We start from the raw sequence: 23,923 nt of genomic DNA, 5'->3' as shown, positions 1-23,923 counted from the left end.
TCCACAGTCTTAACCCTGGGCTGTGTCCAGAAGGCCTTTCTTCTGTCTGCCCTGGACCTCCCAACACTCAGCTTCATGGGCTGCCCAGGAGCTGTGGCAATAGGAGAGAGTGAGATGCCCATCTTCTCTCGAAGGGCCCCTTCCCTGCCTGAGGGAGGGGGGGAAGGCGACTCTGGGCTGGCTGGGACTTGAAGGGTCTGATCTGACAGGGCTGCTCTCCTGTGGCTCAATGGGGAAGAATCTCCAGGCAGGTGAGGGGGGCTCAGGTAGAGCTGGAAGGGACAATGAGGGTCATCTGGCAAAGGGCTGTGGCAGCTGATGGGATCCAGGCAGAGGGCAGCTCTGGGAGCAGATTGAGGGCGGAAGAAAGATTCTCTGTCTCTTGCTAAGCAGAAACTGGAGGGCCTGGAGGGCCAGGCCAGGGGGGACATGGATTGCATTGGTGCAAATGAGGGCATCCCTTAAGCGGCTCCACAGGGAGGTGTGGTGGTCTTATGGGATTCAACAGGAGGGAGCAATTAACTATTTCCTGGCCAGCCTTGGTCCCGGCAACACTGGCCTCTGAAGCCGCTGGCTGCCTTTTTTTCTCTCTGCCCCTTCCAGGGTCTGAAATACCGTATTTTTCACTCTATAAGACACACTTTTTCCCTCCTAAAAAGTAAGGGGAAATGTGTGTGTGTCTTATGGAGGAAATGCAGGCGGGAGGCTCTGCTCAGCACTCCCTTTAAAGAGCCGCATGGAGTGTGTGTTGGGGCTTTTCCCTTGCCCAGGGAGCCTTCATCCCCTGCCGGGGACAGCCAGGACAGCCAACGGGATCGCAGTGCAGCAATCCCGCTTGCTGTCCTGGCTTCTGGGATTTAGGATTTTTCTTCTTGTTGTTTTCCTCTTCCAAAAACTAGGTGCGTCTTATAGAGCGAAAAATACAGTAGGTGGATTCCCTCAAAGGTGGCTTGGGACCAGGGGCTTGAACGGACTGCAGAGCTCAGTCTCCGCTGGGTCTGTGCTGCGTTTATTTGAAAATGTGGATTTAGAAGAGGCTGAATCAACTGCAAGAAGATCTGAGCCAGGCAAGCGAGTGGGAAGTTTTTGAAAAGCCCACAGGGATCCCTGGGAAGGAGGAGGGAGGGGCCGGGGACGAGGGACAGGAGATCTCCTTTCTGGAAAAAACAAAACCTGCCCTGAGCAGGGACCAGCCCCCCCCCCCCGGGCTGTGTTGTGGGGCTGGTTCAGCAGCAGCTCCTGATGCAAAGGAGACAGGAAGCAACACTGGCCTTTTTGAGGGGGTGTCGGGGGCAGGATTCAGAATGCCCCGCATGCAACCTCCACGTGGGAATGGGCTGCCCTGGGGAAACTGGGGAGCTGCTCCGGGCATGAATGCAGAGGCGCCTGCGAGCAACGGGTTCCATTTTTGGGGGGAGTGGGAGCCAGTTTCCTCCCGCGAGGCGCCTTGGGGGGGTGCCCCTGCCCCTCTGCGCGCGCACACACACGGCAAGAAGAGCCACGCCAAGCCAGGATACACTGTTGTATATAGAGAAAACAGCAGACGCGCAGTCGGTCGAGCCAGGAGCACGCAGGCTCCCCGGCGGTGCGGCGCCTCCTCAGTCCCAGGTCGGCCGCCGGTCGGTGCCGCGCGGGCACACACGAGCAGGCAGCAGCGCGGAGGGACTCTGAATAATCTTTAATAGTGCTCACTGCATCCGGTCCTTGGGCGCTGCGTCCCCCGGCCGGAGGCGGCGAGGGGAGGCACCGGCCCCACCGGACGGGCGCACAGACAGGCGGACGGCTGCTGCTTGCGCGGGGACTTGCGCGGCGGCGCACAGCGGCAGCGGCTCACGGGCATGGCGTCATGGTGTACAGGGAGTGCACTTGCTTGGAGAGGCTGGCCGAGCCGCCCGCGCTGCCGCTGCCGCCGCCCGCACCCAGCGCCGCCGCCCTGGCGGGCACCTTGTCGGCCAGCCGCTTGCTGCTCACGTAGGCGCTGGTGGAGAAGCCCGAGCCGGGCTTTCGGAAGTTGGGCAGGTGGTGGAAGGGCTGCAGGCTGCTGAGTAGGCTGGGCCGGTAGAGCGAGAGGCGCGGCGGGCGCTCCGTCTTGCGCGGCGACGGCAGCTGGAGGATGCAGTTGGCCGCGCCGGCCGCCCCGTCGGGGCTGCTCTTCTTCTCTGCCGCCACCTTGGCCGCCCGCACAGGGAAGGCACCCGTAGCCGAGGCGGCGCGCGGCGTGGGGCGCACCTGGCCCTCCTTGGCGCCCTCTGACGCCTTGGCCGAGCTCTCCAGGTCCGGCAGCTGCGACGTGGCGCCCAGGGGCTCCGCTGCAAAAAGGGAGTTGGTTAGTGGAGGGTCAGGGGCTGCATCGCCCTTTCTGCCCGACGAGGTGGGCGCTTTCCAGCAACACATGGGGCTCGCCAGGGGCTCTGCAAGGACTCCTACTTCTGGGAGGAGCCCAGCTGCAGGCGAAGGGCGTCAGAACGGGGGGTAGGGGGGCTGTGGCCCCAGGCACACATTTCTGAGGGGGCATATCGGGCACAACACTTGGACGCCCCGGGTGCCAGCAACCCACGCTACGACACTGGCTCAGAAGGAGCCTTCCCAAGTCACCCCGATAACTCTGAGCCTTGTCACCTCCCCACTTCCCGCCCCCCACTTGCAGCCCCCGGGTATTTCTTTTCCCTGTCAGCCTCAGCCCAGCCTAAGGAGCAGGACGGCAGGAGAACCCCCATTGTGCCCCAGGGCTAGGAAAAGCCTGCCACTGTTCATTCGCCTGCCGCTCTCTGGCCTGGCTGCCACCCAAGGGGTCTGGTCCTGGAGTTGGCTGCCTGCAGGGGGCAGAGCCTCTGGCCCAGAAACGGTGCCCAGGACAGGGCAGCTCTGTACACACACAGAGGCCTCGTCTGTTGTACCTTTCCCGAACGGGGTTCCCTGTTACCCAAAGAGGCAGAGGCTGTGCTGCACTTCCAGGGTGGCTCCCTGCTTCCCTGGGTGATGGTGTGTGGGTCTGTCCTGCCTGTCCTTATCTGCTTCCCTCAGGGGGGCAGCTGGGGGTCCAGGGCCTGTCCGCTTACCTTGTGCCGCTTGGGACTTCTCCGGGCTTAGGTTGCACTCTGGGTGGACCCCCATGGAGCTCATCACTCGGTGGAAGATGGCCGACGTGGCAGGCAGCATCCATCGGTGCGTGGCCACTTGCTGCAGGCCCAGGCGGGCAGCTGGCTTCAGCTGGAGCAAGCCCTCAATCAGGTTCTGACATTCTGCAGCAGGGAGAAGAGCTGGTGAGACCCACAGCACAGGGCTCAGGGAGCCAGCACAGCGGTGCCTGGGCCAGGAGACCTGCCTCCGTTTCCCTTGTGGAATCTCAAGTGCCGCTGGCTGGCTTGCAGCCCTGCATCTTGTCCTTGCACCCTCTGGCACAGGGTAAGGGGTTATGGCCGCACCCCTTCACTGGCATCCTGCAGTGGCACAGGGCACAGAACTAATCACATGCCCGCAGTGCAGGTAGCTGTAGAGCCTCGTGATCAGATGCCTCCATTGGAAATGCTGTAAAGGAACCACTGATGCCAGCAAGCCTGATGCATGTGGTCGGGCTCACAGCACTGGGATGCAGTGTGAATGACCATGTGACTTTTGCCAGAGTCTAGCCAGAAGCACTGGGTGAACTTGAGACACCAGAGCAGGGGTCAGCAAACTTTTTTAGCAGGGGGCCGGTCCACTGTCCCTCAGACCTTCCTGGGGGTCGGACTATTTTTGTTTGGGGGGGGGATGAACAAAATCCTATGCCCCACAAATACCCCAGAGATGCATTTTAAATAAAAGGGCACATTCTACTCATGTAAAAACATGCTGATTCCTGGACCGTCTGTGGGCTGGATTTAGAAGGCAATAGGGCCAGATCCGGCCCCTGGGCCTTAGTTTGCCTACCCATGTACCAGAGGAAGGAGGAGCAAAGCCCTGGGGCGAGAGCCACAGCCTTGGGCACTGCCTGCTTTGACTTGACTCTAGCTCCAGCAATAATTTGCTTGGAGGTGATGGTGCCAGTGGGAAGGGGCTGCTCCAGGCAATGTGTCTGCGGCGGCTGCATCCTCTTCCCTGGCACTGGCTGAGAGTGGCTCCCAGGTGCTGCTGTTCCTCCTGACCACCAACAGGGAATTCTGCAAGTGCGGTACAGGAGATTCTGCAAAGTACCTGGAGATTACAGAACGGCCTCAGGGCTCTAGAGCTGTAAGGAAATGCAACTCTAATGGCATTTAAAAAATGTCCTAGTGGTTTTCAAGAAGGCACGCCCGTCTCCCCCTCTTCTTGGGTGCTGGGGTGGCAGGTGTGGGCCCAGCTGAGCCTCCCCTCTCCCCCCTGGGCCCCTGCAGCAGAGCCGTGTGTTGCCACGCCGTTGTTACCTGGTGAGATGGGCTGTCGGAAAGCCAGTCCCTGCTTGATCACGTGGATCATCTTGTGTGGCTGGCGCTCCTTGAAGGGGAGCTTCCCTGTCACCATGGCGTAGAGGATCACCCCACTGCGGGAAGGAGGAGTTCAGAGAGGGGTGCTGGCCCAGGGCAAGAGGCTTCCTCTCTGGGCCAGAGCATCCATTGTAGGTCTATCTAGCCCAGTATGGCCTGCCCTGGCTGCCTCAAGGGCTCTCCAGGGTTCCTTACAGGATATTTCCAGACCTACCTTGAGATGCCTTCAACCTGCAGAGCAGATGCTCTCTAACCAATGAGACACGCAGCCCTTTTGGCTTGTTGCCTGTGCCTGCCCAGGCCCCATCCCTGGCATGACCCTGGTGCCCCCCCCCCCACATGCTCCAGCAGTTCTGCCCCCCAATTGTACTCACAGGCTCCATAGGTCAGCCAGCTCCCCATTGTACTTCTTGCTCATGAGGATTTCGGGGGCAGTGTAGGCCACGGAGCCACAAAAGGTGTTCATTAGGGAATTCTTCAGGGAATAGCGATTGGCAAACCCAAAATCTGCAACGGGGGCAGAGAAGAAGACCATCTGGCAGCTTAGAAGAGCCTTTGCCAGCCTCGGGCTCTCCGGGCATTTTGGGCGCCCAACACCTGGAAGGCACCAGCTGGGGAGGGGCTCCCTCCTTTCTGTCCTTCCGCCCGCAGGCGAAAACTTCCTTGTTCCAACCGACTTCGGGGAATGGACTGCTTTTAATCAAAGAGCTGTCTCCATTGTACTTAGTGGCATGTTTTAAACCGGTTTTATATATGAATATACAGTGGTACCTCTGGTTACATACTTAATTCGTTCCAGAGGTCCGTTCTTAACCTGAAACTGTTCTTAACCTGAAGCACCACTTTAGCTAATGGGGCCTCCTTCTGCCGCCAGAGCACGATTTCTGTTCTCACCCTGAAGCAAAGTTCTTAACCTGAGGTACTATTTCTGGGTGAGCGGAGTCTGTAACCTGAAGCATCTGTAACCCGAGGTACCACTGTAGTTTTAATTCTGTCAATGGCTTATTGTTTGTTTATTATTGGTTTTTCCAGGTTTTCAGCAGGTTTTCTTGTTTTTATCTGTAAGCTGTCAGAGAAAAAGGCAGGAAACAGACAGACAAACAAACAAACCAATAAACAAGTAAGAAAGCGAATTAATGGCTGTTTTAGGGGCTGCATCCCTCAACCACTTTATCCATGCCCAAGTTTCCCAGCTGGTCATTATTGCTTTTGGGAACTGGGTGGGCCAGTGGGAGCAACAGAAAGGGAGGCTTGGCCACAGATGATAAAAGGAGGCAGAAGCTCCCACTAAGAAGCTCCTGCTTCTGGGAGTGAGGTTTCCACAGCCTCTGCCAATAAAGACCAAGAAATCCTTCCATTTTAATTCACTTGAGGCGACTGGAGGATGCAGCTTTGCTGAGCAGATTTTATCCGTCCAATTTCCCTTGAGATACAGAAATGCTTTGGGGTCATAAATTCTCTATATACATCTCACAACGGAATTAGTGTGTCCCAGTTGAATTTCTGAAAACATTAAACTTGGGGTGGGGTGGCGGGCGGCGAGACCTCATGTCACGGCGCTGAAAGGAGGGAAATGGCTGATTTATGTAGAAGGTAAAAGTAAAGGGGACCCCTGACCATTAGGTCCACTTGCGGATGACTCTGGGGTTGCAGCACTCATCTCGCTTTACTGGCCGAGGGAGCCGGCGTACAGCTTCCGGGTTATGTGGCCAGTATGACTATATTCTGGCGAGCCAGAGCAGTGCACGGAAACGCCGTTTACCTTCCCGCCGGAGCGGAACCTATTTATCTACTTGCACTTGGACGTGCTTTCGAACTGCTAGGTTGGCAGGAGCAGGGACCGAGCAACGAGACCTCAGCCCGTCGTCGTGGGGATTCAAACCGCCGACCTTCTGATTGGCAAGTCCTAGGCTCTGTGGTTTAACCCACAGCGCCACCCGCGTCCCTTTTATGTAGAAGGCAGAGCCTAATTTGATGTCCTTAAAACCTGCTCTTATTTTGCTAAGTGAATGCCATGAGGTCCTCTGGCCATGGCTCCCTTATCTGGGTTACTGGCTGCTGTATTTTGAACCCAGTGCTCACTTGACATAAACAAATGATGTTGGCTGATGGGAGGCTGCTCTCTCTGTCCCAATGGAAGGAAACTCACCAGTCAGCTTAATGAAGCCACGTTCATCCAGTAAAATGTTCTCACATTTCAAGTCTCTGAGGGAACAAAAAGCAGCAAAAGGAGCTTGAATCAGCTACAGATCTTCACTCTCTCTACTTACCCAGGTGCACCATGAGAGCATGCAGATGTGCAGATGTAGGAAAGAACAAGAATGTGCACTGAGGTTTGGAGACTCATTAGTAAGCGCTAGGAAGAGCCTGGAAACAGACCTGCTACAAAGAATCCAAACAATCTGCATGTTTCCCTTAAGGTTGCTTATTTATTTTCAACTGCTGTTTGGGGCTTTTTGCAACAATCTGGGTCTGCTGTGGCAGAAGGCGAAGCAGCACATCAGCCAGAGGGGCCCACAGATGCTTGAGGAAGCTCCCATGCTCAGGCCCGCGCACAAGATGGCTCTGAAACATCCAGCAGACATTGCCTGCCTGCCTTGCAATCTTTGGCCACGGGCAGAAAAGCTAAAAGAGAATAATATAAAATGATAGAGCCCGTCTCAGGCAACGAGCTGTGTTTGCATGGCTGTCTAGGAATGTTTCGCCCAGAGTCGTCCTGGCCCTTCAGTGCTGTCAGAATGAAGGCCAACTTGAAAACACTCAAATGAATGAGTCGTATCCTGGAAAGTGTGCAGACCTGCAGTGCCCTTTTGGGTTATTAAACAATCTGTGTATCAGTCCAAAACTGGTGAGTATGAAGGCAGAACTAGGAAGTCGAATTCAAAGCGATATTTGTGTGTTCTGGGCCCTTTTTGTGAAAGATGGCAAGTTAGGGGTGAGGCACCTCAGGACTGAGGACCAAATACAGCCAGCCTTTCATATATATTTTTTTCCATTTCCAATGCTATAAAACTTTATTAATGACTACTGCAGAAATGTCTCACAACACAGTTAATTAGGATTTCACCCATGAATTCAATAAATGAAAGTTATAGGAAGCTGGGCAAACTATTATCTTTACCATTTCAGCTAGATAATTAGTGTTCCTTATGTTAAGTCTATTGCGCATATTTTTGCTTCATCACTTGGACTTTTGCCCTCTTATATTTCATCTGTTCTTGAAGGACAAGCAGTATGCATATATCATCATAGCTTTCCAAAACTTTTTTAAAAATGCAGCCAGCCTTTCAAGTACCAAGCCTCTTGGGACTCTGAGCCATGTTTTCTCCTCGGACTGCTCTGCTCACCCATCTTGATCAATGGCCTATACTTGCCTGGCTGGAATATGTCCAGAGACAGTGCCTCTTGCCTGCCTGGACAACGGATAGAAAGATGTGGGAACTGGTAGAAACACCTGGTTTTTAAACGGTCAGAATGTCCCCTGGAGTCCTGAGTCCTGCCCATGGCTCAGCCCAATTTTGTCTCTGCTCTTGCTCATTTTCTCTCCTAGCCCCACCTATCACTTCAGCCTCTCCCCCTACCCCCCCCATTGAGGGTTCCCAGCTGGGAATGGGGCCTGTGGGTGCTCTCCCCAGGGAGACCTTTCCGGTGCACTAAACTTGTCATAACTCTGGTGCCAGGCCAAACACTCTGTTTTCCTGGGAATTTGAGCAGCACCCAGAGCGTCTCCACTCCCATCGTTCTGCCTGGACGCTGAGGTCCAGCGCCGAGGGCCTTCTGGCGGTTCCCTCCCTGTAGGAAGCAAAGCTACAGGGAACCAGGCAGAGGGCCTTCTCGGTGGTGGTGCCCGTCCTGTGGAACGCCCTCCCACCAGATGTCAAAGAGAAGAACAACTATATGACATTTAGAGGACATCTGAAGGCAGCCCTGTTCAGGGAAGCTTTCAATGTTTGATGCATTGCTGTGTTTTAATATTGTGTTGGAAGCCGCCCAGAGTGGCTGGGGAAGCCCAGCCAGATTGGGGGGGGGTATCAAGAATAAATTGTTGTTGTTGTTGTTGTTGTTGTTATGCCTGTTCACTCAGGTCCTGCTTTCAGGCTTCCCTTTGGGGCATCTCACAGTCACCAGCCAGAATAATAATAATAATAATAATAATAATAATAATAATAATAATAATAATTTATTTATACCCTGCCCATCTGGGTATTTATCCCAGCCCCTCTGGGTGGCTTACAGCAGAACAAGGGGAGTGTGGAACATTTGGTCAGATCCTGCTGCTGCTGCTACAGCAGAGCTTTTGGGAATGTTGTGATGCGGTTTTATTGCTGTCCTTGGATTGTGAGTCACTTTTTGGTTGGAAGTGATGTATATTTTAAGCAAACAAACTCTTAGCCTAAAAATCATTTCCCACCGCGGCCCAGAAAGACAACAAGGCAGCCCTTTTCTCTGGGGCTGGACGCCTGGTGCCGCCTTCCTCTTCCCGAGAGGGAATCTGGGGGTGACCCTGGAGGTCTTCCAGGCCCCAGAAGTGACTCTTCCGTGCCACCGCCTCCCAGCTATTCCCCTCCTCCCCCCCCCCAGCCATTTCTGTCACCTGTGGACGATGCCAACATTGTGGCAGTGTGCCACGGCACTGACAATCTGCCGGAAAAGCCTTCGCGCCTCCTCTTCCTCCAGCCCAGGAAGCTCCCTCCTGTCCGATGTGGCGTTGATGTGCTCCAGGAGGTCTCCCCGGGAGGCCAGTTCCAGGACCAGGTAGGTGCGCTTACTGTTCCGGTACATCTCGTAGAGCTGGATCTGCAGGGGAGCGGCCCACCCTCGTCACAAGGGGACCCGGATGGATTGCCCAAGAGGATGGGGGACCCAAAAGAGTTTGGCATCCACTGAGCTAAGCAGTTCCACAAGCGCAAAGGAGCTTCGCCTTCCTTTCCTCTGCCCACCTGTGCCCCAGAATGTTGGGGAAAGAACCCAGACCTGTGTAGGGTCAGTGGGAGAGGAGCAAAAGTTCTGCTGAACAGACAAAAGTGCTAGGAAGGAAGGAGAAGTACCAACAAAAGAAGAACGGCAGATGAAACTGATGGACTATGCAGAGATGGCGAAACTGACGGGGAAGGTCCAAAACCAGGAAGATCAAGTATTTTTAAAAGACTGGAGTACATTTTAAACTTATTTAGAAGATCACTGTAAACAGTTAAAATTATTGGTAGGGATGTAATGACACTTGTAATGTGAATTTTTAATGAAAATTATAGATATTTAATAAACAAACGTAAAGGGACCCCTGACCATTAGGTCCAGTCGTGACCGACTCTGGGGTTGCAGCGCTCATCTCGCTTTACTGGCCGAGGCAGCCGGCATACAGCTTCCGGGTCATGTGGCCAGCAGGACTAAGCCGCTTCTGGCGAGCCAGAGCAGCACACGGAAACGCCGTTTACCTTCCCGCCGGAGCGGTACCTATTCATCTACTTGCACTAGGACGTGCTTTCAGACTGCTAGGTTGGCAGGAATTTAATAGATGGATAAGGGTAAAAGATGCAGCAAAGCTGATCTTGAACATGGAACCCAGGGAGGGAGGCAGGCCTGAATGTTCAAAAGAACATTGTATTTTAATGTTTGAAACGGTTAAGCTAAAATGTATAAATTAGTGAAAAAACCAATAAACTTTTTTTTTTAAGTGGTTATGCTAGTGGAACTGTTTGGATACCCCCATTATCCTTTGGAACTGCAGCAAACTTGACTGCCTGAGTGCAAGGCATGCAATGCAAGATGTGCCACATGAATCACACACACACACACACACACAAATGGCTGCCCTCTGCCTGGACACAAGGACCACGGAAGCCCCTGTGGTCTTGGATGTTGTGGCAAACAGCAGCCATGCGGGTGACAGCCGCTCTAATGCACATGCACAGACTCTGGGATTCTCAAAGGGAGCTTGGTTTGAGTGAGGGCTGCTCTGCACCAACCAGTGTCCTCTGCGCATAATCAGGGTGGGGAGCAAAATCCAAAGCCTTGTGTTGAGTTTTGGGGGTCAAATTTGTGAGAATATCCTCCCAGTTTCTACTGCATAAGAAGCCAGCCACAGGGTGTTTGCTCACTAGTTAAGGTTGCAATTCTATCAATGTCCCTGGGAAATAAAGGATTTCTGTCTTGGGGCTGGGCTGTGAAGGGTCGGCCTCTCTTTTCTCACTTTCCCAACATGCCCAGCTTGTTGCTGTGACTTCTAGTCTGGGCTCTGGAGTCAACTTGTCTTTTAACCCCTTTTGGCTCCTGCCAGCTCTCTGCCCCTGCCAGTAGGGTCTGTGTGCCTCATCCATTACGTCTGGGTCTGCAAAGCCTGCGTCTGAATTACAGGTTGTCCTTCACACCTGACATGGGGTGGGGGTGAGGTCAGCAGGTGGAACTCGTGAAACTTCCTGTCCAAAGCGCAAACGGCCCAGAGCAGACTCACCACATTAAGATGCTTGTAGGTAACATTGAGGGAGTAGATTTCTCTTGGGAGGAACTTTTTGGTATATTCTACAGGTGCTTCTGCCGTTGAGATGATCTTTATAGCAACCTGGGAGAAGAGAAAGCAGAGTTTGAATGTGGACCTCAAGGAAGTGTGTGTGAATTGAGCCATTCTGCCTTCGCCTGCAAGGGCAACTTCCTGGGGGGGGGGGCGGTTTCTGCATCAACCCAGCACAATGGAAGCCCACTGGTGTCTGTGGGCAGGTGAGGATCTGCTGTACAAGGCCATCTCTAGGAAGCAGGTCTGTCCCAAACTTCTTAATCCAGGAAGCAGATCTTCCTGGCTGGACTCCATTCACAACACTCCATTCCCCCTGTGGGGAAATCTCCCTATGGGTGAGCAACCCTCCCAGACTGGTCTGGTATTTGCTGCACCAAGATGCCCTGTCTTGGGGTGGAGGCAGGCAGGCAGCAGAGCATCCAGACGTGCCCCCCCCCCACCTTGCACAGTTGCCTTCAGTCTGGGGTGTGGAGGTGTTTGTATGGGGGAAAGGGGAGAATGTTGCCACAAAGCACAGAGACCCAACACGCGATGACAGCTGCACACACAACAATTTGGTCAAGTCGGGGCAAAGGAAGGAAGGAAGGAAGATAGGCTGGGGAAAAGGTGACAGTTTCCAGGTGTCTTTTGAATTAATCGCTTGCTTGTGGGCTGCCCAAGGGGTCAGCGACCACAGCTAACATCCTTGGGCAGTGGCTGGTGCCCAGAATCCTGCCAGAGCCCATTCATGGTGCCACTCCTGGGCATCACTTTTGGACCCAGCAGTCCAATTGGTTCTGGGTGGGCCGGAGCTACCAACTCATGGTATCTAGGTTCTACGTCCACTGCAGGAGGCAGTTATTGTGCCCCTGAATGCCAGTCGCTGGAGAGCACAAGCCTGGTGTGCGCTGCTGCTGTGCTCAGAAACGGCTTGTGGGCTTCCCATAATGGTCACCTTGGTTGGCCCCTGTGAGAAGAGGGTGGTGGGCTGGACAGGCCTCTTTTGGCCGGACCCAGCAGGCCAATGTATGCTGTAGGAACTGTGGCAAGCGGAGTGGGCAGTTCCACAACAGAGCCCGAAAGAGGCTTCTTGGGAGGAACGGGAGCCAGCCAAGCTGTGGTGAGACTTCTGCTGGGCAAGACTCTTTCCTGGTGCCCCCACCTGCTGGCACTCCCCACCTCCCTCCCTCCCAGCCCTGCTCTTGTGCCCACCATGGAGTGCCGCTTGCTCCTGAGGTCTGAGGCCAGCTTGTAGTTCTGCATCATTTTCTCTTGGGTGGCATAACCCAGGTAGACTTTGGAGAAAGCTCCCGAGCCTATCTTCTTGGAAGAGAGGAGGTAGCCATTTTCCTTGCTTTCCCGAACCTGCTCCAGGAACGTCCTCCTGTCCGCCTCGCGCTTAGAGAAGCTCTTCATGGCCCGCGGCTCTCTCTCTCGGGAGGGCGGCAAGGAGGACCCTCTCTTGCGACAGGCCAAGGGGCAGGGGCTGCACCCAGGCGGGCAGGAAACTCCAGAGGAACCAGAGTCCAGATAAACACATCAGCTCTACAAGGCAGGGAAAGCACCCCAGTGGTGGCCTCTCTCTCGCTCTTAGCACGGCCCTCTTCGCATCTTTTGAGTGGTTTGGCTGCCACTGGCCGAGCACAGGGAAGGGCAAGACCAGAGAGTCCTTGTTGCTATTCAGATGCAGAAGTTTCCACAGTGACGGGGGCGGAACAAGCATTCCAGAGGCAGAGTTCTAGAACCGAGGCGTAACAAGCAGTTTTAGAACCTGCGGCCTCGGGGAGGGGGGCAGGCGCTGCCCTGGGTCACTCCCACCGGGGTCCCCACAGGTAGCAGCCGCAAAGGGCACAGGCAGCGGCAAGCCCATCACTGCTTCACAACACGCAGGGCTGCTTCTCAGGTGGGCAGTCGCAGAAGCCAGGTGAGTTGTGGGTCGTTTGGCTTGAGTTATTGTTATTGCTTAGAAAGGACGGTTGGCAGTGAGTGGCCCAGTGAGCCTGGTGACCGACAGAGGATTTGAACTCGGGTCTCCTGGTTCCTGTGGCCACAGTTCAGTGACAGAGGGCCTGCTTGGCATGCGGAAGGTCTCCGTCTTGGTTCCTGGCATTTCTAGGGAGGCCTGGTAAAGATTCCTACCTGAAACCCTGGAGAGCTGTTGCCAGTCAGTGTAGGCAATACTGGCGTCAATGAACCAAGAGCCTGAGGCAGCTCCCTATATTCTCAGTCCAGCTCTCACACCACCCTGGAGGGCCTGGAGCAGCGAGCAAAACTGACACATTCCCAGCAGGTGCCAAGCCTCCCCAGCTTCTGTGACTTTGGCAGCCAAAACATGTCCCTATCCAGTCGCAGCCTTGTGCTACGACAGAATACAGATCATCCCTGAAGCAAGTAGCCGTGAGGATCAGTGGAATCATTTCCAAGCCGCTCCAGCAGGTGGCACAGAGGTCCTTCCCGGCCTCTTCTCTGGGAGCGTCCTGGACAGAGGCTGGTCCCCAGCAATCTTGCAGCGCTGGATGTATTTCTCCTCCTTCCTCTCTTGCTCCTGCAGCAGCAAGGCAGGCAGGACAGCCAAACCCTCCCTGCAGGAACGAAAACGGGGGGTCAAGAAGGAAGGCAAGACTCCTCTTGCTGTGGGCGAGTTAGCAATAGATCTGAGGTCTAATAGCTCTGACCGGGTCCCACGTTCCCTTGGCAAGGTAAGCCCCCCACTCTCTTCTCTGGGGCTGGAAGATGCCTCTGGCCAGAAACTTGGCTCATGGAGATAACAGACTCTGAACACGGCTCAAGGACGGCAACCGGCACTTACTAACTGGCAGATTCAGTGGCATCCGAGTAGAACCTGTGTGCTGATGCCATCATCTCCTCCTAGAAGCCTTTGCCATCAGCTGAAGCTCCCTCTTGCTTAGAGGTTGGTGAAAAACAGTCGCACGCTTTTGCTTCAGGCAGGAATCCCAAGTAAGAACCAGTGTTTGATCTTTGTGTCAGATAGCAACCTTGGTCAGCACCGAGGACCCAGCGACAAGATGGATCAAATATATTGGAGAGATCCCTGCTGGGATCTGACCTACCAGCGCTTGCTGGATGTGGGGTTGGGGGCTGGGGAAGGGCAGGCTCAGAGAAGAAAAAGTGGTCCACGGATCACAGTAATTCACGTGGCTTGCAGCATGTCTGCTTTAAATCTTCAAATGGATTTTCAATTCTATTTTATTGCTTCTTTTTAAACTCTTACTGTATTACAAGCTGGATTTTGCCTGTGGGCTTTCTGGGGCACCTACTTGCCCACTGCAGGGAACAGGAGGCCGAACCCAATGAGCCTTGGGTCTGATTGAGGAGGGGTCTTGGGAACAGAAGAAGCTGCTCTGTAACCAGTCAGACCTTGCTGGGTCTGTGATCCAGCTCAGTAAGGTAAAGGGACCCCTGACCATTAGGTCCAGTTGCGGATGACTCTGGGGTTGCGGCACTCATCTCGCTTTATTGGCCGAGAGAGACGGCGTACAGCTTCCGGGTCATGTGGCCAGCATGACTAAGCTGCTTCTGGCAAACCAGAGCAGCGCACGGAAACGCCGTTTACCTTCCTGCCGGAGTGGTACCTATTTATCTACTTGCACTTTGACGTGCTTTTGAACTGCTAGGTTGGCAGGAGCAGGGACCGAGCAATGGGAGCTCACCCTGTCGTGGGGATTCGAACCGCCAACCTTCCGATCGGTGAGCCCTAGGCTCTGTGGTTTAACCCACAGCGCCACCCGCGTCCCTGATCCAGCTCAGTATTATATTCTATACTGACTTGCAGCAACGGCTCTCCAGCATTTCTGGTCCAGGGGAGATGCCACTGGGGACTGAACATGGGGCTGCCTGCACTCCCTGAACTGCAACTGTCTTCTTAGCTTTTATTTATTGAAAGTGTGGATGCCAGGGAGTGAATGTGGTACCTTCTGCGTCCAAGACAAATTCTCTGCCACCGAGCGCCAGCCCTATTCTTCTTAGGCCATGTTCTTATTTGTTAAACAGCGCAGGGGAAGTTCACCTCTTTGCCACTCTTTAGCCACCTTCGAGTGTAACGGCAGTTGAACGTGATTTTAAGCATGTTTCCTAAGTAACTTCTCTGGCGTGGGGGGATGAGGAAGGGGGCCTTTCTGAAGGGGCTCTGTGGAGGAATCAAAGCATTCATTCGTTCGTTAATTTTCCTTTGCAAAAAAGAAAAAGCCAGAGGATTTGTGGTAGGAGGCTGAAATGTATTACTGTACCTAGCGATGTGTGCAATGTGGTTCTTCCAGAACGGCAGAATGACTTTATTTTATGGTAGGACTGAATGGTAGGATGACGGTGTATAGTTTTAACTTATTCCAGAGATGCTGCACATACTGTTCTGTGTTCTGAACTGTACCCAAGACTGGAACTCACTGGATTTTGCAAGCATGTGCTGAATCATGAGAGAGTAAAATGTTCAAAAATATGGACAGAGGATCTGTGAGCTGTTACTCCCTATTGTAGCAATCAGGCAAGGATTTTAGTTTCACAGCGCCTTTGCCAGGCAAAAAGTTTGTGCATCAGCCCAGGGAATGTTGTCCTTTTTGTGAGAATTCCCATCTTGACGTGGGCTGCCCAGTGCCAACCCCTGAGCTGCCGGGTCCATCTCTGCTGGGTGGGGACATCAATGAGCAGCCAAGCTGGTCCGTCTGGGGCCTAGAAGCGCCCCCTGGACTAAAGGGGACCCTGTCCTTGGCCATGGAGGAGGAGGGCGCCTTTGGGGGGTGTGGGGGGGGGAACCTGCCACATCTTTGAAGCATCAGCAAAAGAGCACCGTGACCCCCTTCTCTTTTTAAGACCTTAACACGTGTCCTTGGCGTCTTGCAGAAACGTGACTTTGCTGCGTTCTCTCGGGATGTGATGTATGCGGGGAGCGGGAGGCCACCGCCAAGGAAGGCTCTGCCCCCTGGAGGGGGCTTCCCTCTGGGAAATGGGGACAGGGCAGCCCAGCCACCACGGGGGGGGGGGGGAGGAGGAAGGAGACTCTGGCCTCCCCTCCCCTGGCACTGGCTTGCCTGAGGAGACCAGCACCAAAGTCTCTCTGGAGTCCGAGTGGGAACCAGAAGAGCCTCAATGGGGCTTGAACTCGATTCAGGGCTTGAGGAATTTTTGTGCCTGTCACTTTTTTGCATGCCGCCTCGAGCCCCAGCCTGGCTAATAATAATAAGGGGCCCCTGACCATTAGGTCCAGTCATGGCCGACTCTGTGGTTGCGGCGCTCATCTCGCTGTATTAGCCGAGGGAGCCGGCGTACAGCTTCCGGGTCATGGGGCCAGCAGGACTAGGCCACTTCTGGTGAACCAGAGCAGCGCACGGAAACGCCGTTTACCTTCCCGCCGGAGTGGTACCTATTTATCTACTTACTTTGACATGCTTTCGAACTGCTAGGTTGGCAGGAGCAGGGACCGAGCAACGGGAGCTCACCATATATATATCATTAAAATAATATATATAGAGATAGATAGATATTATTACAAATAATATATATAAATAAAAATATTAAGAAATATATATATATTAGCCAGGCTGGGGCTCGAGGCGGTTCATGCACTGTGTGTGTGTGTGTGTGTGTGTGTGTGTGTGTGTGTGTGTGTGTGTGTATATATATATATATATATATATATATATATATATATATATATATATATATATATATATATATATATATATATGTTTGCTTATTTGCATGCCTCTGGGCGGCCTCCATTACAGGCGTGGCCAAACTTGACCCGCCAGCTGTTTTGGGACTACAACTCCCATCATCCCTCGCTAGCAGGACCAGTGGTCAGGGATGATGGGATGTGTAGTTTGGCCGCGCCTGCCGGCAGTTCAGCCAGGGGGCGGGGTGTCTCCTCAGTGACGGGCGTCCTTCTCCGCCAATGGCTTTAGGAGACCGAGGCGTTTCCTCGCAAACTGGGCTACGTTGTGCGGGGCGGACCAATAGAGAGCGCGACGGGGGTCTGCTAGCCAATGGCGAAAGGGAAGGGGCGGCGCCTCCCTCCGCGTCGCTCGTCACGAGACCAGTCAGCCCGAGAAAGGCGGGGCGGGGCGGGGCAGCTGCTCCTCACTGCGCACGCGCCGGTTTCTCTGTCTTACGCGAAAAGGGGCGGAGTCGCGAGAGCGCGCCATAGAGGTAGAGAGCGAAACAGGGAGCCCTCACTTCCGGTGGGATTGCGGCTGGAGCGGGGCAAGCGGGGACGGGGCGCTTCTTTCCAGCTGAGCTCGCCCTTTCCAGTTTCCCGGGGAGAAAGCGGCTTTTCCCCCGAGAGCGAATATGCGCGAGCTCGGGCTCAGGTGAGGCTTGGGAAGCCAAAGGAGCGGGGTTGGGATGGATGACCCTCGGAGCCCTTTCCCAGGAGGGCCCCGTTTCCCGACCAGGGGCGCCTCTGCTGCCCGCCTCCCTTTCGCTAGCGGCCCTGGGACGCTCCCTGGGGGGCTCCGGACAAAGGAGGTCTGGCTGACCGCGCAGAGACCCGCGGGCAGGAGGGCTTTCTGCCGCGCTGGGCTCCGAAAGAGCCGCGGGACTCGGGCGCCCCCTCTTCCTGCCCGGCGTCCTGGAGAAGAGGACCCTCGCCCGTCCCCAGGCTGCCCGGGGGCATCAAGCGCCCGTCGGGGGCATCCCATGCCAAGCCCTCCTTTCTTCCGACTGCTTATCCTTGCTGTCCTTTCAAGAGCCCCCTTGCACCCGTGTTCGGGGGGGCGGTGCGGCCCCTTCTTGCTCCCATCCAGTGGCGTAGCGTGGGGGGTGCAGGGGGGCCGGCCGCACCGGGCGCAACATCTGGGGGTTAGGGTTAGGGGGCGCAAATTACTTGCCTTGCCCCGGGTGCTGACAACCCACGCTACGCCACTGCTCCCATCCCCGGCTGAGACCCCCCTCTCCAGGCGCAGCAAGCGGAGCCCTTCTCGGGTGCAAGGCGGGGGGGGGGGCGCCTCTCTCTCCCCCTGGCCGGCGCCGAGTCCCCCCCGCCCCGCCTGGCTCTCCCCGCCCCTCTAGGGGAAGCGCGCCAGGGGGCGGGGCCTCTCCTCCACGCCACGCCCCCTCCCGCAGGTGAGGGGCGGGGCCTTAAATACCCGGAAGCGGAGTCGGGCAGGTGAGACGCGCAGGGGGCGCCGCGGAGGAAGGCGGAGCAGGTAAGGAGGGGGGGCTGCTGCTGCTGCTGCTCCCCCCCCCCGCTGCAGCTCCCTCGGCTTCTCCCTCCCTCCTTTCCTGGGCAGCCGGCGGTGTCCGGGGGGGGGCTCAGCGGCCTCCTCCTCCCCCCGAGCTTTTCGGGGTCTCCGGAGACCCCCGCCTGCCCTTTCTCCCCCTCCCGGCTTCGCGCCCCTCTTCCCGGGCGCGGCTGGTGCCTGGAGGGGGCGCGGGAAGGGAGATGCCTCTGCCCGCTTCCGTCGCCCCGATCCGCCTCCTCTCTCCCCGGCCCCGCTGCTCCCCTTCCGCCTTCTCGGCGTCCCTCGTGGCTTCCCCTTCCCGGCTTCTGCTTCGCAGCTGCAAATTCTCTCCTTTCCCCTCCTCTCCTCTTGCATCCCTTGCATCACCCGACTGCTCCGTGCATTTAAAGAGCCCTCCAGAAATGTTCATTTTCCCCTTCCGTCCTCAAGGTTGCGATGTCTGCGGCGTCCTGACTTCCAGAGCCCGGGTTTTGGGGTCTGCTGCTGCTGCTGCAGCAAAAGCAAGAGGCGGCCTTGGTGCCCCTGGAAGGCTGGCAGGCTTAGGGCAGCTTTGGGGACCCGGGTCCAGCTCCTCAGATGCAGGAAGAGTTCTCCTCCACCACAAGCAGCTGTAGTGTTTGAGGGGCCGCCTCTAAAGTCCTTGGAAATTCCTTGAGGCTTGAAGTGTCTGTGGCTTTTGCAAAGGGTTTTTCTCTGGGGTTTTCCTCACCTGCTGGGCTCCCTCTACATTCAGAATGCAGCCTGGGATTTGCTTGGGTGGCTGTAATGAATCTCGGGTTCTCCTAAAATTCTGTCTGGAGGACTGTTGGGTCTTGCCATTCCCTGAGCAAGAGGCCTGTTAAATGGTGCTCTGCTTTGAAACGGAGGTTTCAGTGCTCACACCCCTCTCTTTAATCCCAGATGCAGGGGCTGATTACTGAGTGTGGCGGAGAAGCTCTCCTGCCTTCGGGATAAGCTCTTGCGCCATTTCTGGGCTTGGCTGTGCAAGGGGCGGAGAGGGTGAAGCGGCTGCTGAGTGAAGCCACCGATTTTACAACCTCTAAAGTTGTTATCTATGTTCTATCACCTATGTTCTATCAGCTAGGGAGGTTAGGGCAAATAATTTAAACCAACTAGCTATTAATTGTCAAGAGGATTCTTGACAATTACACAATCTGTATGCAACTCCCTTCATGGCTTCATTGTCTGTCTAGTGTCTGTCAGTGTCATGCATGATGCCAGGGGGGCCTTGGGCTAGTTTGATGGATGGACTGCAGGCGCTGAACGGGCCCTGGCCGTGTCTGTTTGACGGAGGAGGCATCGGACTAATGGGAGAGTTTGCTTCCTTGCCGTTTTCGTCCCGTATGTTTAGTTTCTGCTGAGAGCATGTCTTGTGTCTTTTTTCATAGCGGGATTGAACCTGGATAAATGAGAAGGGGGCATCTCCTCATTACTCTGTTTACTTACCTGTTTAGGGAAGCTCTTAATGTTTGATGCACTACTATATTTTAATATTTTGTTGGAAGCTGCCCAGAGTGGCTGGGAAAGCCCAGCCAGATGGGCGGGGTATAAATAATAAATCATTATTATTATTATTATTATTATTATTACTCGTGGCGCTCCTCTTCTAGGGGTGTTGTGCGAATTCAAAGTGTCTGAGGAAGGGAAATTCCCTTGTGCTTTGGAGACTTGAGGTTCCAAATAATGCTAATTGTGTGGCTTGTTTGGTTGCCTCTCTCATGTGGGCCAGGATTGTGTTTTGACTTCTGGTTTTAGCTGTGCATGCTGCCCTCAGTGGACACCCTGGTCCAGAAAGGCACTGCCTCTGTGTCACTCGTTTTTCAAATCCTCTGCTCTTTCCCAGCAATATTGATGCAGCTGAGTTGCTTTGAGCTTGCTTGGCCCGTAAGTTACTTCTGCTTCTCCTGCCTCGATGAAACCCATTGAGATTCCAGCATGAATAGACGTGAGCATGAAGAGCACGTGTGAAGACCTGTCTGAAGAGCTTCTGTCTTTTTCACAGGCCAGGCAAGAAAGAAGGAAGCGGCTTGAGAACCCAGTTCCCTCCCGCGTGTTCTTCTCGGACGTTCGCTTTGAAAGGATGAGGGAGCTGGAGGCAACCACTGTTACCTGTCGTCTGGAAATGGCCAGAGATCTGGAGACATAGAGCTCCTCTGCTGGTTGTTTGTTGTCTCTCTGGAACTGGGAATTGGCTCACTGGGGGCTTCCCAACCCCAACCCTTCCTTGAGCCTCAGAAGATGAACTCTGGCCCTTCCAGCTCTGGAGCTGAGCAGTGACTCTTAGCCTTTGCTCCCAGACCACGAGAGGCATTTGCCCGGGAGTGTGTCCTCCTCCTCCGGCACCAAAATAGGGTCTTCTGGAACCTCACACATTGAGCAGCGGGACTCGGTTCACTGGGCTGGAAACCCAAAGACAAGGAGGATGTCTGAGTCACGGGTGAAACGTAAGTACGGCAGAACCATGGAAGGCAGGATTGGTGTGTCTCTCTCTGTGTGTGTATTTGTGTGCAGGTAAAAGGCTCGGGGGCTTGGGGGCAATTTTTCCAAAGACGTGATCACTTTTAGGGGCTTCAGAGGTTACTGCAGCCATTGGTCTTGGTCTTAGTGGAATTGCTGGGACAATCATCTGCCTCCCCCACAAACTCCAATTTAAGGTTTTCTTGCCTAACTAGACTTGGTCAGGGCAAAAGTAACCGCTTCCAGTTTTAGGTTCCTAGCCACCCTTCCAAATGCCTTTACAGCAGAGTCAGGTTTCTCTCGTGCTCCAGACTGTGAATGGTTTCTGGTTGCACTTTGACTAGTGCTTCGCCAGCGCTGTTAGCAGCCAGGAACATCCCCAGTCCCCACCTGCTTGCTGGGCACGGTGGTCTTGGGGTGTGGATAAGGAGACCGTTTTCTAGTGGCTTCCTGGGGCTCCTGCTGAGCCAGAAGGAGAAGACGGAGCCCAATGCCAGGCTAAGCGCCAGGGCTCAGGGGCACAGCACCAGCCTGGCGGAGAGGGGCCCCCCATGTTCAGTCTGAAAGACTGCATTCCTTCATACGAACCTACCCAGATTCCTCGGGGAGGCCCTTCTTCCTCACAGGCCATGCTGGATGAGGCCTTGGGAGACGGCCTTCTCCGTGGCTGCCCCCAGAGAACTATGGAACTCCCTTCTTTTTTATTTTTTCAATAGAACTCCCTTCAGAGGGAAGTCAGGCTGGCTCTCTCCTTGCTGTCCTTCCCTCGGCAGGTGAAGACTTTTTTTTAAAATTCCCCCAGGCCTTCAGGATCTGATTGTTTTTGAAGAAAGGGTTGGTGCCGTGATGTATTTATTGTTGTCTGTGTTTTTAGTTGTTGTTTTTTAAAAATCTATTAATGTTTAATTACATTTTAATGATGGTCTTTTCTGTGATTCTACCTTTTTCTGTTCTATCTGTGTAAGCCACCTGGACTGGGGAGAAGGCAGCATATCACTATTAACCATCCTCCTTGCACCCATTGCCAAGGAGGGCTGGGGGAGAACGCTGCCCGAAACCTGCAGAGCCACTGCTGCCAGTCTGTGTGGACAATATGGAGCCAGATGGACCAATGGCCTCACTCTGTATAAGGCAGCTTCCTAGGCAGCCAGAACAACAGTTGAAGGAGGGAGGAGAAAGCAGGTTGTAGCTCTGTTTGCAGGAAGAATCTGATATGCCAAGGTGACTCTCGCCTATCAGTTTCCAGGCCTGGAAGTTTGGTAGGTGAAGATCTCTCAAGGGGCAGTTCAGGTGGGTTTGGACTGAGTTTATGTTGACCAGGGCTGCACCTCCTGTCACAAACCACTTCTCCTGGCTGAAATTTCTCCCTGACCCATAGATTGGAAGTTGCCTTGACCTGCTACATATTATGCTTGGCTTCCTTCCTGCACCCGCAACTCTTCTGAGATTGGAAAGGGAAGCTTTTTAATGTAGCCTCACTGAAGTTAATGGCTTCAATAAGTCGGCTAATTAACTTTGGGACTCCTGCAAGGATGGTGTCTCGGGTGCGAGATTCTTGACTTGCTCCCCCTTTAGACACACAGGCAAATTTTACAGCTGCATGAGATTTCTCTTGCTTATGCATTGCAGAATGCTGTCCATCTGGGCTGCTGATGCAGAATACCCCCCCAAAAAAAGCATTCTGCCCCTTTAGTACTTTTTAGCAGTAGAGGAGAGGGATCCAGCAGCTGAGAGAGTGAATAAAATATGATAGAAAATAAATTGACCAGGCTAGCAGAACGATTCGCATTTCATAATGCAGTCTGGCCAGCCTGCCTGTGCGCTTGTCTTCCCCGTTAATGCAGAGCAAATATGCTTTGAGATCGCTGTAGAGCCGGCAGCAAGTCAGGGAACCCTTATTCCGCATGCAGCAGGCGTCGGCCTTTGCATTTTCTACTTAGGAATAGACTAGAACGTGGCAGATTCATGCAGAAGAGCTTTTGCTGCGCAGCAATATTCCTGTTGCAAAGCTGGTGGGAAAGCAGGATTCGGCCTCCTGGTCATTGTGGAAGGCGGCTGGAGGCTTGAAAGCAGCTGCCGGACGTGCCCGGGCTAGGCGGTCCCTCGGGGCACCACCTCTGGGTCATCTTGAGAGTCAAAATGCCCTTTGAAAGGGACCCGTGTCTCCCGCAGGGTGTGGAGGCAGACAGATCATTCTTGCCTGTGGATTTGACTTTTGGTAGAATGATCAGACGGACGGAAGTACCACATTTTTGCATGTTTTTGCTGCATTCTGTCTTAAGCCAATTTAGGCCAAAGGTGGCCAAAATTTGTGTGAGAAGATGGAAGGTACCCTCATGGTCACGGAAAGCCTTTTAATGAAGTTTGGTTCCTGAGATGCCACCTTCTGTGACAGACTTCCAGTGGCGTTCCATGGCGGACCCCTCCGTGTCTGCCATGGCTCATGTGAGAAGTGGCGTGGATGTTTGCCACGTAGCTCCGAAAGGGGTTTGCTTTGTTCAGCCTTTCCTGCGCTGCAGCCAAGATGTGCAGCCTCTGCAGAGCACACACGAGGCTTCCTGCTCCTGGCTGAGCTTCTTAGCACCTCCAACCTTTAGCAATGAATAATCATGCAGCTAATTTCACCTTCTATGCAGCACGCCATCTCCCTCCGGGAGCAACGGGAGCCCCGTGGGTCAAACAAAAGGTCCCTCTAGGCCAGCCTTCTGGGTCTCGCAGTGGCCCGCTAGATGCTTCCAAGGGGGCAGCCCACAAGTGCAGCCGCATTCCACTTGATTTGATTCCTATTCAGAGGCCTATGACAGAGCCACAATAGGATCACATCTCCCATCATCCCTGACTCTTGCTGTGGCTGGTGGGGTTGGAGCCCAGGGCTCTCCAGAGAGCCACCGAAGGTTCCCTGCCCCTGTGCTGTAAGGGCCAGTGGGCTTCAAGGGGCGCTTTGCCCCATCGTCCCCATGCAGGATTTGGCCATGCTCTGCCAGTGCAGACACCAGCACCATCTCAGCCCCCGTTTAGTCTGGATTGTTTTATTTGATGTTTTAATATCTGGAAAACCGCTCTGAGATCTTTTTTCTTTAAAATCTGTACGGTATAGAAATGAGAAGAAAATTACCGTATTTTTCGCTCTATAACCTGCACCCGACCATAACACGCACATAGTTTTTAGAGGAGGAAAATCCGTAGGCATGCCGCCCGTAGGCATTCCCTCCATAACACGCACAGACATTTCCCCTTACTTTCTAGGAGGAAAAAAGTGAGTGTTATGGTGCAAAAAATACGGTAATCATCACCGTCCTCTCCAATACCCAGGGCCTCTCATCTTTCTCCCAGGGGGC

General features: G+C 54.3%; 3 protein-coding genes across 14 annotated transcripts in view; 1 reads left to right on the top strand and 2 right to left on the bottom strand.

Annotated features, from left to right (window-relative positions):
• SLC52A2 (solute carrier family 52 member 2) overlaps nt 1-23,923 on the bottom strand; it is a 304,222-nt gene that overhangs the window by 75,437 nt on the left and 204,862 nt on the right. The gene's annotated exons all lie outside the window — the stretch shown is intronic.
• LOC310766141 (testis-specific serine/threonine-protein kinase 5-like) lies at nt 1,510-12,622 on the bottom strand. Its single transcript, XM_083622142.1, has 8 exons — nt 12,145-12,622; nt 10,894-11,001; nt 9,037-9,239; nt 6,592-6,647; nt 4,817-4,949; nt 4,383-4,498; nt 3,060-3,242; nt 1,510-2,309 (listed from the first exon to the last, which is right to left on the bottom strand). Exons 1-8 carry the CDS (start codon nt 12,346-12,348, stop codon nt 1,831-1,833), a joined length of 1,482 nt encoding a protein of 493 aa, XP_083478268.1. The 5' UTR covers nt 12,349-12,622; the 3' UTR covers nt 1,510-1,830.
• Nucleotides 12,655-23,923, top strand: part of MROH1 (maestro heat like repeat family member 1) — a 54,953-nt gene continuing 43,684 nt past the window's right edge. For 3 of the 12 annotated variants that reach the window (XM_083621818.1, XM_083621810.1, XM_083621809.1), the window contains exons 1-2: nt 12,721-12,856; nt 20,131-20,572. In XM_083621818.1, the coding sequence (XP_083477944.1) occupies nt 20,551-20,572 (22 nt within the window). In that variant the 5' untranslated portion in view covers nt 12,721-12,856; nt 20,131-20,550. Of the gene's footprint in view, nt 12,857-13,447; nt 13,891-17,061; nt 17,256-17,843; nt 18,093-20,130; nt 20,573-23,923 lie in introns of those variants that run through there. The other 9 variants (XM_083621819.1, XM_083621814.1, XM_083621812.1 and 6 more) reach the window with 7 other exon arrangements.

This window comes from Podarcis filfolensis, assembly GCF_964270895.1.
Source record: "Podarcis filfolensis genome assembly, chromosome: 7".
Lineage (NCBI taxonomy): Eukaryota > Metazoa > Chordata > Lepidosauria > Squamata > Lacertidae > Podarcis > Podarcis filfolensis.
This window is presented reverse-complemented; position numbering and strand designations above follow the sequence as displayed.

Coding starts and splice junctions, on each gene's coding strand:
- LOC310766141 (XM_083622142.1), bottom strand. CDS start 12,348: ATGAAGAGCTTCTCTAAGCGCGAGGCGGACAGGAGGACGTTCCTGGAG. Junction 3,243..4,382: donor CCGACAGCCCATCTCACCAG/GTAACAACGGCG, acceptor TCCCTGCTGCAG/AATGTCAGAACCTGATTGAG. Junction 2,310..3,059: donor GAAGTCCCAAGCGGCACAAG/GTAAGCGGACAG, acceptor CCCTTTTTGCAG/CGGAGCCCCTGGGCGCCACG.